Genomic DNA, 12,465 nt, shown 5'->3' with positions numbered 1-12,465 from the left:
AATCTACTGTGAATCAGATACTGTTTTTGCGTGCGGAACATCTGTGCCATGTTGTTAACCGACTACTTCAAGGACTCGTTTTAGTTCAGTGCGCAAATGTTACGTAAAGTTGGTTTTGTCAGTTACGACATTTGCTGTGGACTCACGACTTTATTTTCTGCGCGACGTGTTTCGGGATATAGTGCCAATCAAGTTTTTCGTGTTTAATAACTTTTTAGGCGTGATGTTTGCGAAATGTGAGATGCTGCATTATTGTGGTGCCTTTAATATTTAACGAAACTGTGTTTACATACAGTAATGGCACCACAATAACTTAGTACGTCACATATCGCAAACATGAAGCCTAATCAAGTCATAATAAACGAGAAACGTTTGTGAGAATTATTTCCTGAAGCGTCGTGCAGAAAAAGGAAAATCGCGCTGGCAGCAGCAAATGTGCGTGTTTTGATGTCTAACCTGGGAAAAGAGGGAAATTTTGAGTACAGCAGCAGGCTTTCACTAAGGAGTGAAAGACAATGAAGAACGCTGCTTTTTATATTTTAAAGGAAGTCACAGTTAGGTTTATTAAAAGTATGTTGGATAAGGCGCGAGTCTGTGGTCATAATACTGTTACTTTAACAACAAGGGGATTATCGAAGCCACGAACATACAACGAAGCTCACAGCCAAGTAAATTTCAGCGTGAGTCATAATTCGCGTCAAGTTTAAAACGTTCAACAGACCGCCATCTGGTACTATCTTGCAGAAAACTGAAGGTGAGTGGAAATAAGAGAACTTTTATAATTTTGTTCTGACTGGGTCAACTTGACCTTATCAATACTAGATATCCGCTTCGTCCTGTAACGTAATGAGGTGGGATGCGACGTCATACATGCCCAAAAACAGACATTTCTCTTGCATCAATTTTGGTTTTTGGAATGTAGGTTGTGGAGACAGACTGATTTATAGTGTCGCCCAAGGTCAAAGTTTGACAGTTCAGTCACGAATTTGCGAAGCGGGTGTCCAATGAATCAGTTAAGCCAGGCATTGGCAACCTTTGGTGACCCGCGGGCCTGATTCGCATACAGTAATCACGTAAGTCCGCCGGCAGCTTCGTAGCGTGGCGAGACAGCAGCACTTCTAGCGCATAAGGTTAGAACAATAGCGTCCGTGAAGTTGTGAGCTATCAAACTTGTATGAATGGCACGCCACGCCAGCAAATTATGCCTCAAAACACATTTTTGTGAGTACATTCATTTTATTTACACTCCATCTTAAGAACATTGTGTGTTTACTAACGACATCGCATAATTCTGCAAAACGAAGTTTTTAAGGCTGCCATTTTAAAACATCCGTAAGTGGAGATACAATGTTCACAACGTGTAGATGTGAGCTCTATGAAGATGGCTTGCCAGGCATCTTCAAATATCATGCAGAAACAAACACCAATAAAAAGCAAGTAATTCATTATGAAATATACGTTTCTGCATAACAGCGTAAACAGTTTCAACTGTTTCAGTGTTCTAATATGCCCAAATCGGACAATGATTATTTAATAATGTCAATAACAGAAAAAATTAAGGAATGAATAAATACAGCTATGTGATAGGATAGCTCAGTCGACAATTATTCACTGCGAATTTTCGCAGGCCGGTCTGGTTCCCCCGCGAGTTAATAGAACGCTTCAAGTAATTAACCACGCTACCCTACTTTAGTTGTGGCCAAACAACCAGAGCTTAAGTCACAGTCACAGCTTCGACAGTACTACCGGGCAGAGATTTACGATAAATTACTTTTGGAACGATCTTGCTACTTCCGTGGTCCCATGGAATCCATTGTTTCTCAATTGACGGATGAAACTTACGCCGAAGGAGAAGCCCCTGACCGCTCAAGCGACGTCACCACAGAAGCCCGCTGCAGTCCAGCAGCATGAGTCACGACAAACAAAGCCAAAATTAAACTGTCTTCTGTTCCACTTCCTGCCCACGTGCTCACTGCTGCAAGGGATCCGCAGATCTGTTGCTTGCTGCGCAGTTGATGTTTCCGCTGACATTCAGAAAACAGTATGTCTAGAGAGCAAAATTTCGAATTGTTTCGTTCATAACACTGGGACAAACAGTATTTTATCTATGAAATATAGTACAAATGTCAGGAGACATTTCTAGAGGCTTTCCCTGAGAGGGTAGGTTCATAACTATTTACCAGAAAGTGCAGCTGGCATTGCAGTTCCATTGTTTTGATTCCTTACGTAACTATATTTCAGCTTATTCTTATGTGGGCCCTTGCAAGATGTACAAACCGAGATGGAAAATTATAAATATCTCCAGTTTTTTCGCATCGCGACACATGTTCAGCATCGTCTTAACTCTCGCCGAGATCTATCCTACAGAAACAAATCCCAAGATTTCTCTCTTGTAGACCGATGATTGTTATTTGTTCGCAACACTTGTCTGTCGACCAATTAGATGCTACCTGTTTTGCATCGTGAGGGGACGAATTCATGATTCACTGTTGCTAATATATTTAGGTCCCAGGCTATTTATGTATGGTTTACCAGCTTAGAAGCACAAGAACTGTTAAAACTTTTGTACAGGCTGTTCCATTGAATTTTACCACCACAAGCAACTTTTTGTCCAGAAGCAAATAGAAAAGTAACGCTGCAAATGTTATTTAGCTATCAGGGAGACATGAACCAGCATGAATGCCTTTCGTTTGTTAGTTACGTTGATATGAATAGGAGTAAGTCTTTTTTACGTAGCACCATTTTTATTCGATAATCCAATTCCTCTTCCTAGACCTGTCCGAAAACGTAGGCGAGAGAAAGTAATTTTGCATTACTTTTCAATAACATTTTTACAGGAATGGTAGAGTGTGATATAGTTTTGAACAGGTCTTCAGGCGAGGTAGTGGATTACCGAATAAAAATATGTAGGGTGCTATTTAAAAAATGACTATCCTGTTCACATCTTCATAACGAACAAAGCTGCATAAAGTTGCATGAAAGGCAATCATGCTCGTTAATATGCTCCCTGAGAGGTAAACAACATTTGCTTGAGGCATCTGCTATTTGAACTCTGAGCCCCTGCTCCCAGGTAGTGAGGAAAGCCCAAAAGCGCTAGGACTGTACAGCGTACCTAATTTACATACCTTTGCGACGTTCCACGGGGTCGCCTTCCACTTCCCAGTTAGTCAGTTCGCCTAATAAAGAAGGAAAATCTAAACTAGTGAGATGTGTCGTGAATATACATTTGGTAAAACATGAGACTGCGTAAGCAGAAAATTTTAACGGGCATAAAATTTTCAAAAACGCTGGGAACCATACTCCCAGATATTAGCTAGGGACTGAACAGTGAGTTCGGTGAGCCGTTGATAATCGGTCAGTGTAATTATGATATGGTTCGGCTGTCTGTACCATCGGGCCATGTGCCATCGAGATTCGGTTCTGTCAACTCTGTACATTCCGAAAAAGATAACCTACGCTAGCACGCTGCGGTGATAGTGTCAAAGACATTGTTCGGTAGGCGTCGGCCAACGCGATCGGTCGTCAGCTGTGTCACAGTGCACCTGGCCGCTGTGTCATTTCTGCACCATATATATCCGCAGTACATTGTGCATCGCTTGCCAAAGGGTGCTTCGTACAAACATAAGTGATTTTATGTCCTTATCCATTTGCGTTTTGAGCTAATTTATCTTCCCCAGTGTGCGCCCTCAACTTTTAGTGGTCTTCACACAACAATAAAAAGTTTGAGGACCTAGAGTACTATGAGGGAGGTTTGGAAAGTCCTCAGAATCACCACGAGAGGTCAGCGCTAGCGCAAGGAGTTGTTCACGTGATATTCATTGGACTGTTACTTGTAAACATGTGCCACGTCAGTGCTCTTTGAAGAGAGCTGTGGCGGTGACGTGGCTCTGTTCCCGCGTAGTGATTTGCGAAGTTGGAAAAAAAAATCGAGATTCGAGTAATGATTGAGTACTTCGTAAAGAAATGTTTGAATGTAAAGTACATTCGTGTCGATTTCCAGAATAAATTGGGGGACTCTGCTCCTTGATATTCAACTGTTGCCGAGTGAACAAATGAATTTAAATTTGGTCGGGAGAGCTTAGATGATCCGCGCAGTTGTCGGCCAAGATGTGTTACTACACCAGGAATAATTGCAGAAGTGCACAAAATGGTCATGGAGGAGGGCCGATTTAAAATGCTCCAACTGAAAGGGTCTATGACGTTTTAACTGAATTAGAAATGAAAAAATTATCTCCAAGATGGGTGTCGCGACTCTTGACGCTGGATCAAAAACGCATGAGAATGGACATATCGGAACAATATTTGGCCCGTTTCAGGAGAAACGAACAAGATTTTTTGTGCCGGTTTGTGACAACAGATGAAAGTTGGATGCACTACTATACCTCAGACAAAACACTCAAAGCAGTGGAAACCTGCTGATTCTCCGCCACCAAAGAAAGCAAAGACATTTCCTTCGACGGGAAAGGTCATGGCATCAGTTTTCTGGGATGCGAAGGGGGCAAACAATTACTGGAGAATACTATGCTAACCTCCTGGACAAATTGCAACAAAAGATAGCGAAAAAACACCAGGTTTAGCAAGGAATAAAGTCACCTTCCATCAATACACCGCGCCCGCACACCTGTGCCGTCGCCACGGCAAAATTATACGAACTAAGGTATGAATGGTTGCCATACCCGCCTTATTCGCCTGATATTTTGCTCTGACTTCCATCTCTTCCCAAAACTGAAAACAAATTATGGTGGACGAAGATTCACTTCAAACGAAAAATTGATAGCCGGATTGACAACTGTTTTGCACGCCTTTCGAGATGGGATCAAGGTACTGGAACATTGTCGGATCAAGGGCATTAATCTACAAGGAGACTACATTGAAAAATAAAATTTTCACTGATTCAAGTACTTTTTTCTACTCCGTTCCGAGAACTTTTCAAACCACCCACCGGTCTGTTAAGGACGAAAGTAGCTTTCTCATAATGTATCAGTGCCAGGTGGCAGCTGATGAAACTTTGTCCTTAAATAGGATGAACTGCTACAGTGTAGTACAGAAGATAAAGAAATACGCAAACGGACGATAAGGAATGACATATTCAAAATCAATCACTACAGTGAAGCTACCGTGATTTATGACGGTCCTCTGGACATTGCTCATGGCGGGACGTTGTTCTTAATGAGATGTGATCACCACGGACGGCAAAGCATTGTGTGCAACATGCTCCCATGTTAGCCACAAGGTTAGTAAGGAGTTCTTGTGGCAAGCCGTTACCTTCCTCCAAGAGCGTGGTTGCCAGCTGTTTGACGGTCGCTGGCGAATGTGTACGTACTGCAATGCGTTTCCCATCGCATGCAAATCGTGCTCCATGGGATACAAGACGGGGAGGGGAGCAGGTCAGCCCAGTCCATTCGCCGGACTCCCTCTGGTTCCACAAGCTGCTCAGCTTGAGCTGTTAGATGCGGCCGCGCATTGCTATCCATAAAAATAAAATCAGGGCCGAATGCATTCTTGAAAAGACGCGCTTCAGGAAGGAGCACTGGGTCACAATAACACTGAGCGCCGTGTTCGAAGATTTGGAGATCAATAATCCCATGCAACATTACGCCTCCCCATGCAATAACACGTAGACCACCAGAACTATCATTTTCGACAATGTTCCCGAGTGCATTACGTGCCCCCATCTCTCGCCATATGAGGGTACGTCCAGCATTGCCAGATCTACATCTACATGGATACTCTGCAAATCACATTTAAGTGCCTGGCAGAGGGTTCATCGAACCACCTTCACAATTCTCTATTATTCCAATCTCTCATAGCGCGCGGAAAAACTAACACCTGTGTCTTTCCGTACGAGCTCTGATTTCCCTTATTTTATTGTGGTGATCATTCCTCTCTATGTAGGTTATCAACAAAATATTTTCGCATTCGGAGGAGAAAGTTGGTGATTGGAATTTCGTGAGAAGATTCCGTCGCAACGAAAAACGCCTTTCTGTCCAGCTCAAACCCTGTATCATTTCTGTGACACTCCCATATTTCGCGATAATACAAAACGTGCTGCCTTTCTTTGAACTTTTTCGATGTACTCCGTCAGTACTATCTGCTAAGGGTCCCACACCGCGCAGCACTATTCTAAAAGAGGACGGACAAGCGTAGTCCTGCCAATAAAACGCAGTCTGGTTATCCTTTCCCACAACATTTTCTGTGTGTTCCTTCCAATTTAAGTTGTTCGTAATTGTAATACCTAGGCATTTAGTTGAATTTACGGCTTTTAGATTAGACTGATTTATCGTGTAACCGAAGTTTAACGAGTTCCTTTTAGCACGCATGTGGATGACCTCACACTTTTCGTTATTTAGGGTCAACTGCCACTTTTCACACCATTCAGGTATTTTTTCTAAATCGTTTTGCGGTTTGTTTTGATGTTCTGATTATTAGTCGACGGCTGCTCAGATCGTCTCCTAAATCGTTTATATAGATAAGGAACAGCAAAGGGCCTATAACACTACCTTGGGGAACGCCAGAAATCACTTCTGTTTTACTCTATGACTTTCCGTCAATTACTACGTACTGTGACCTATGACAGGAAATCGCAAATCCAGTCACACAACTGAGACGATATTCCATAAGCCCGCAATTTCACTACGAGCCCCTTGTGTGGTACCGTGTCAAAAGCCTTCCGGAAATCCAAAAATACGGAATCGATCTGAAATCCCTAGTCAATAGCACTCAACACTTCATGCGAGTAAAGAGCTAGTTGTTCCACAGGAACGATGTTTTCTAAACCCATGTTGACTGTGTCAATGGACAGTTTTCTTCGAGGTATTTCATAGTGTTTGAACACAGTATATAATCCATGCATATGGACGTTAACGATATGGGCCTGTAATTTAGTGTATTACTTCTACTACCTTCCTTGAATATTGGTGTGACCTGTGCAACTTTCCAGTCTTTGGGTACGTTTCTTTCGTCGAGCGAACAGTTGTATATGATTTTCAAGTATGTAGCTAATGCATCAGCATACTCCTAAAGGAACGTAATTGGTATACAGTCTAGACCAGAAGACTTGCTTTTATTAAATGATTTAAGTTGCTTCACTACTCCGAAGATATTTACTTGTACGTTACGTTGGCAGCTGTTCTCGATTCGAGTCGAATATTTACTTCGTCTTCTTTTGTGAAGGCATTTCGGAATGTTGTGTTTAGTAACTCTGCTTTGGCAGCACGGTGATATGATTGTTTTGGTGGTGCAGGTGTTAGGCTGTGGGGGAATAAATGTTGAATGGATATACTGAGCAAATCTTTGAAAACCGTACTCTCACCGGTCAATGTTACTTTGACACTTTACTCTTTCCCCATGAGCGTCGTTTCAAAAATGCACTCCTCCCTGACTTCATTTTTATGAATTAGAATGAGTGACCGCTTCCAACAGCACGGGTGGAGGTACTTTTGCAAATATCTTCCAGTTGTCAACCACGCTCTGAGGAATGGAACGCCATGCCATACGAATTCCTTATTTATCTCGTGACTAGCATGGGAGCGCGTTGCAAAGCATGCACTGTGTCCGTAGTGATAACACACCTTACTGATACCTATGTCCCGACTTATGGAATGTCGGGAAGACCATCACAAATCGCAGTGACTACAGTGTACGAGGTCTGTTGAAAAAATTTCCGAACTTTATCCACAAAATTTTTGTGCTCCTACCATACTCTCCTCCACAATTGATACACCGCTCCCAACGCCACTTCCGGAAGCAGTCCTGGTACGCGTATTGCTGGATCGCGAAGCGCCGTCAGCGAGTTTTCTTTTATCTCGAACATCGTTGCAAGTCTTCGTCTTTTCATTGGGGTTTTCGACTTTGGAAATAAAAAGCCACAGAGGCCAGATCTGGAGAGAAGATTTTTTTTGGATGGGGTTTAAGGGCGCTCAACTGCTGAGGTCATTAGCGCCCAGTCACTGTTGTTAGAGCACATGGAATCTAGTAAAACTCAAGGGGATGGGGGGGGGGGGGGGACACCAAAAGGACCTGACAAAGATGCAGATAAAATAAGTAAAAAGGGTAGATGTCATTGGACAAACCAGTTAAAGTTATAAAACGCAGAATACGGGCAGCTGCTCGAGCGTCATCAGCTAAAACATCTGGTAAAGTAGATGGCAGGGACAGAACACGAAATTGACTAAAACGAGGACACGACAATAAAACATGGCGCACTGTTAATGCCTGACCACAAGGGCACTGCGGGGCTGGGTCACCGGAGAGCAGGTAGCGGTGGCTAAACCGGCAATGCCCAATCCGCAACCTGGTCAGAAGGACCTCCTCTCGCCGAGATGGTCGGGAGGAGGTTGTCCAAGCAGTTGGGAGCGGTTTTACTGCCCGGAGCTTGTTTCCTTGGAGGGATGACCAAGCATCCCACCACAACGACACAAGCCTCTTACATACATCCCCACGAACGTCAGATGACGGGACACAATGGGAGGCTGGCCGAGGCAGGAGGACTGCAGCCTTGGCTGCAGCATCCGCAGCCTCATTCCCAGGCACTCCTACATGTCCGGGAACCCACAGAAAGCTGACAGAACCACCATTATCAGCGAAAGAATGGAGGGACTGCTGTATCCGTTGAATCAAGGGATGGACCGGATAGGGAGCTCCAAGGCTCTGAAGAGCACTGAGTGAGTCAGAGCAAAGTACATACGATGAATGGCGGTGGCGGCGGGCATACTGAACAGCCTGATGAAGAGCAAAAAGCTCGGCCGTAAAGCTCGAACATTGGTCGAGGAGCTGGTATTTAAAGGTGGCGGCCCCGACGACAAAGGCACAGCCGACACCATCGTCAGTTTTGGAGCCATCGGTGTAAATAAAGGTGTGACCGGCAAGTCGAGCACGAAGTTCGACAAACCGTGAGCAATACACTGCAGCCGGAGTACCCTTCTTCGGGAGTAAGCTGAGGTCGAGATAAATATGAACCGGAGCCTGGAGCCAAGGTGGTGTCGGGCTCTCACCCTCTCTGAAGGTGGTAGGGAGGGCAAAGTCCAATTGTCGAAGCAGGCGACGGAAGCGGACTCCGGGGGGCAGCAGGGCAGACACATACAACCCGTACTGACGGTCGAGAGAATCGGCGAAGAAGGACTGGTAAGAGGGGTGGTCTGGCATAGACAACAGCCGGCAGGCATACCGACACAGCAGTACGTCGCGCCGGTAGGTGAATGGTAATTCGGCAGCTTCAGCATAAAGACTCGACAGGACTAGTGTAGAAGGCTCCGGTCGCAAGACGTATCCCCCGATGGTGGATGGAGTTGAGCCGGCGTAAGAGGGATGGCCGAGCGGACGAGTAGACGAAGCTCCCATAATCCAGCATCGATCAGACAATGAACCGATACAAGCGAAGCAGGACAGTGCGATCCGCTCCCCAAGATGAACCGCTAAGAACTCTGAGGACATTAAGGGAACGAGTACAACGGGCCGCCAAATAAGAGACATGTGGAGACCAACACAGTTTCCTGTCCAACGTGAGCCCTAGAAACTTAGTTGTTTCCACGAATGGGAGAACAACGGGACCGAGATGTAAGGATGGCGGAAGGAACGCTTTATATCGCCAAAAGTTGATACAAACCGTCTTCTCTTCAGAGAACCGGAAGCCATTTGCCACGCTCCATGAGTAGAGGCTGTCTAGACAACGCTGAAGGCAGCGCTCCAGGAGGCATGTTCTCTGGGCACTGCAGTAGATCGCGAAGTCATCGACAAAGAGAGAGCCTGAGACATTAGGTGGAATACAATCCATAATTGGATTGATCGCGATGGCAAAAAGGGCTACGCTCAAGACGGAGCCCTGAGGCACTCCGTTCTCCTGGAGGAAGACGTCGGACAATACGGAACCCACACGTACCCTAAACTTTCGATCCGTTAAAAAGGAATCAATAAAAAGGGGCAGGCGACCGCGTAGGCCCCACCTGTGCATAGTGCGGAGGATACCTCCTCTCCAACAGGTATCATAAGCTTTCTCCAAATCGAAGAACACGGCTACCGTTTGGCGCCTTCGCAAAAAGTTGTTCATGATGAATGTCGACAAGGTCACAAGGTGGTCAACAGCGGAGCGGCGGCGACGAAAGCCGCATTGGACATTAGTAAGTAGTAGTCGAGATTCAAGAATCCAGACTAACCGAGCATTAACCATGCGCTCCATCACCTTACAGACACAGCTTGTAAGAGAAATGGAGCGGTAACTAGAAGGAAGGTGTCTATCCTTCCCGGGTTTGGGTATAGGAACAACGACGGCGTCACGCCAACGCATGGGGACCTGACCTTCGGTCCAGACGCGATTGTAGGTACGAAGAAGGAAGCTTTTGCCCGCCGGAGAAAGGTGTGCCAGCATCTGAACGTGAATGGCATCTGGCCCCGGAGCAGAGGATCGGGACAGTGCAAGCGCACGTTCGAGTTCCCGCATAGTAAAGGAGGCATTATAAGTTTCCAGATTCTGCGAGTGGAAGGAAGGTCGCTGAGCCTCTTCTGCCTCTTTCCTGGGAAGGAAGGCAGGGTGGTAATGGGCGGAGCTTGAAACCTCCGCGAAAAAGCGGCCAAAGGCGATGGAGACAGCCACAGGATCAATAATGACCTCATTACCTGAGGTCAGGCCAGGTACCGAGGAGTGGGCCTTAATGCCCGACAGCCGGCGCAGGCCACCCCAAACGACGGAAGAGGGAGTAAAACTGTTAAAGGAGCTGGTGAAAGAGGCCCAACAAGCTTTTTTGCTGTCTTTGATGACTCTACGGCATTGCGCTCGGAGTCGTTTGTATTCAATACAATTCGCCAACGTAGGATGGCGGCGAAAGGTGCGTAAAGCACGTCGTCGAGCACGGATAGCGTCCCTACAAGCCTCGTTCCACCAGGGGACGGAAATGCGACGTGAAGAAGAGGTAGTACGAGGAATGGAACGTTCGGCAGCATTGATAACAGCCGTGAGGTATTCGACCTGACTGTCACAACTGAGAAAATCGTGGTCCGGAAAGGTCGCCAGGGAGGAGTAAAGTCACCAGTCAGCTTTTGGTATGTTCCAGCTCGAAGGACGTGGGGATGGGGTGTGGTGCAGGAGACGAACAACACAGGGGAAGTGGTCGCTCAAATAGGTATCAGAAAGGACATACCACTCGAACCGACGGGCAAGAGTGGTAGAAAAGATCGAGAGGTCCAAGTGGGAGTAGGTATGTGTAGAGTCCGAGAGGAAAGTCAGGGCGCCAGTATTGAGGCAGACAAGATTGAGATGGTTGAAGACATCCGCCAAGAGTGAGCCTCTTTGACAGGACGCAGGAGAGCCCCAGAGGGGATGATGGGCATTGAAGTCGCCAAACAATAAAAACGGCGGGGGAAGCTGAACGATCAGGTGCTTCATGTCAGCCCGACTAACATCAGATGAATGTTGGAGCGTAGATGGTACAAACTGAGAAAGTAAAAGCAGAAAGAGTAATACGGACAGCTATTGCTTGGAGTGGGGTGGTCAATGGGATGGGATGGTAATAGACATCGTCCCAAACGAGCAACATGACCCCACCATGAGCTGGGATACCGTCCACAGGGGTGAGGTCATACCACTCCGAGGTATAGTGGGTAAAGGCAATACGGTCAGTCGGGCGCAACTTGGTTTCCTGGAGACCAAGGACGAGCAGACAGTGCAGGCGGAGGAGCAGTTGTAATTCCTCCCGATTAGATCGAATACCTCTTATGTTCCAATGTAACAAGGCCATCGCTAGTCAAAAAGTTGGGGGAACGAGACGGGGGAAGAGCTGGTCACCTCGACGCCCGCGGAGGGCCAGGTTGCGAGGGAACAACGCTACAACCGGCGGGAGGCGGATCCGGTTCCATCGAGTCGTCGCCAGCTGCGGCCGCTGTCCCTGGTTGTGTAGGAGGGGCAGCATCATTTGCCGACGAGAGGCCAGCTGAGCGCCTGGCAGCAGAGCGTCCCGGCGAAACTGAGGACGGCCTGAAGCAGCGACTCGCGGATGGAGCGTCAGACGAAACGCGCCGGGGTGGAGAGGGGGATAGAGACTTCTTCTTGGAGGCCTTCTTGGAAGGCCGAGGCGGCACAGGGATGGTGGGCTGGACCCGAAGAAGGTCCTCACGCGCGGGTTCCGTTTTGGAACGCCGGACCTCAGAAGCTGGGGTCCGGAACGTTTCCCCGATGGACGCCTGAGAAGAGGATCGCTTCTCAGGTGGCGGGGGGGGGGGGGGGGAGAGGATGAGGAGGAAGGGTGGCCCCTGGGGCAGAGGGGGCAGGGGCCACGGGGGAGGAGGATTTGGAAGGGAGGGATTTGGGAGGCGGAGGCAGAGCCCCCTGATGGGCGGAGGAGGCGGAGGGAGGACAGGATAGGGGTGAGGATACCGCGGAAGGAGTGGACACAACTGAGGCAAACGAAGTGGTCAACGGCAGGGGATGGAGGCGGTCATACTTCTTCCTGGCCTCAGAATAAGAGAGCCGATCCA

General features: G+C 47.1%; 1 protein-coding gene across 2 annotated transcripts in view; it reads right to left on the bottom strand.

The window, feature by feature from the left end:
- Positions 1-12,465, bottom strand: part of LOC124796329 (BCL2/adenovirus E1B 19 kDa protein-interacting protein 3) — a 310,876-nt gene that overhangs the window by 284,870 nt on the left and 13,541 nt on the right. The window contains exon 2 of one of the 2 annotated variants that reach the window (XM_047260459.1): positions 3,126-3,176. The exons of the other annotated variant lie outside the window; for it this stretch is intronic. Within the exon in view, the coding sequence (XP_047116415.1) occupies positions 3,126-3,176 (51 nt within the window). The remainder of the gene's footprint in view (positions 1-3,125; positions 3,177-12,465) is intronic. 2 annotated transcript variants of the gene reach the window in all.

The sequence above is a fragment of the Schistocerca piceifrons genome, chromosome 4 (genome assembly GCF_021461385.2).
Source record: "Schistocerca piceifrons isolate TAMUIC-IGC-003096 chromosome 4, iqSchPice1.1, whole genome shotgun sequence".
NCBI lineage: Eukaryota > Metazoa > Arthropoda > Insecta > Orthoptera > Acrididae > Schistocerca > Schistocerca piceifrons.
This window is presented reverse-complemented; position numbering and strand designations above follow the sequence as displayed.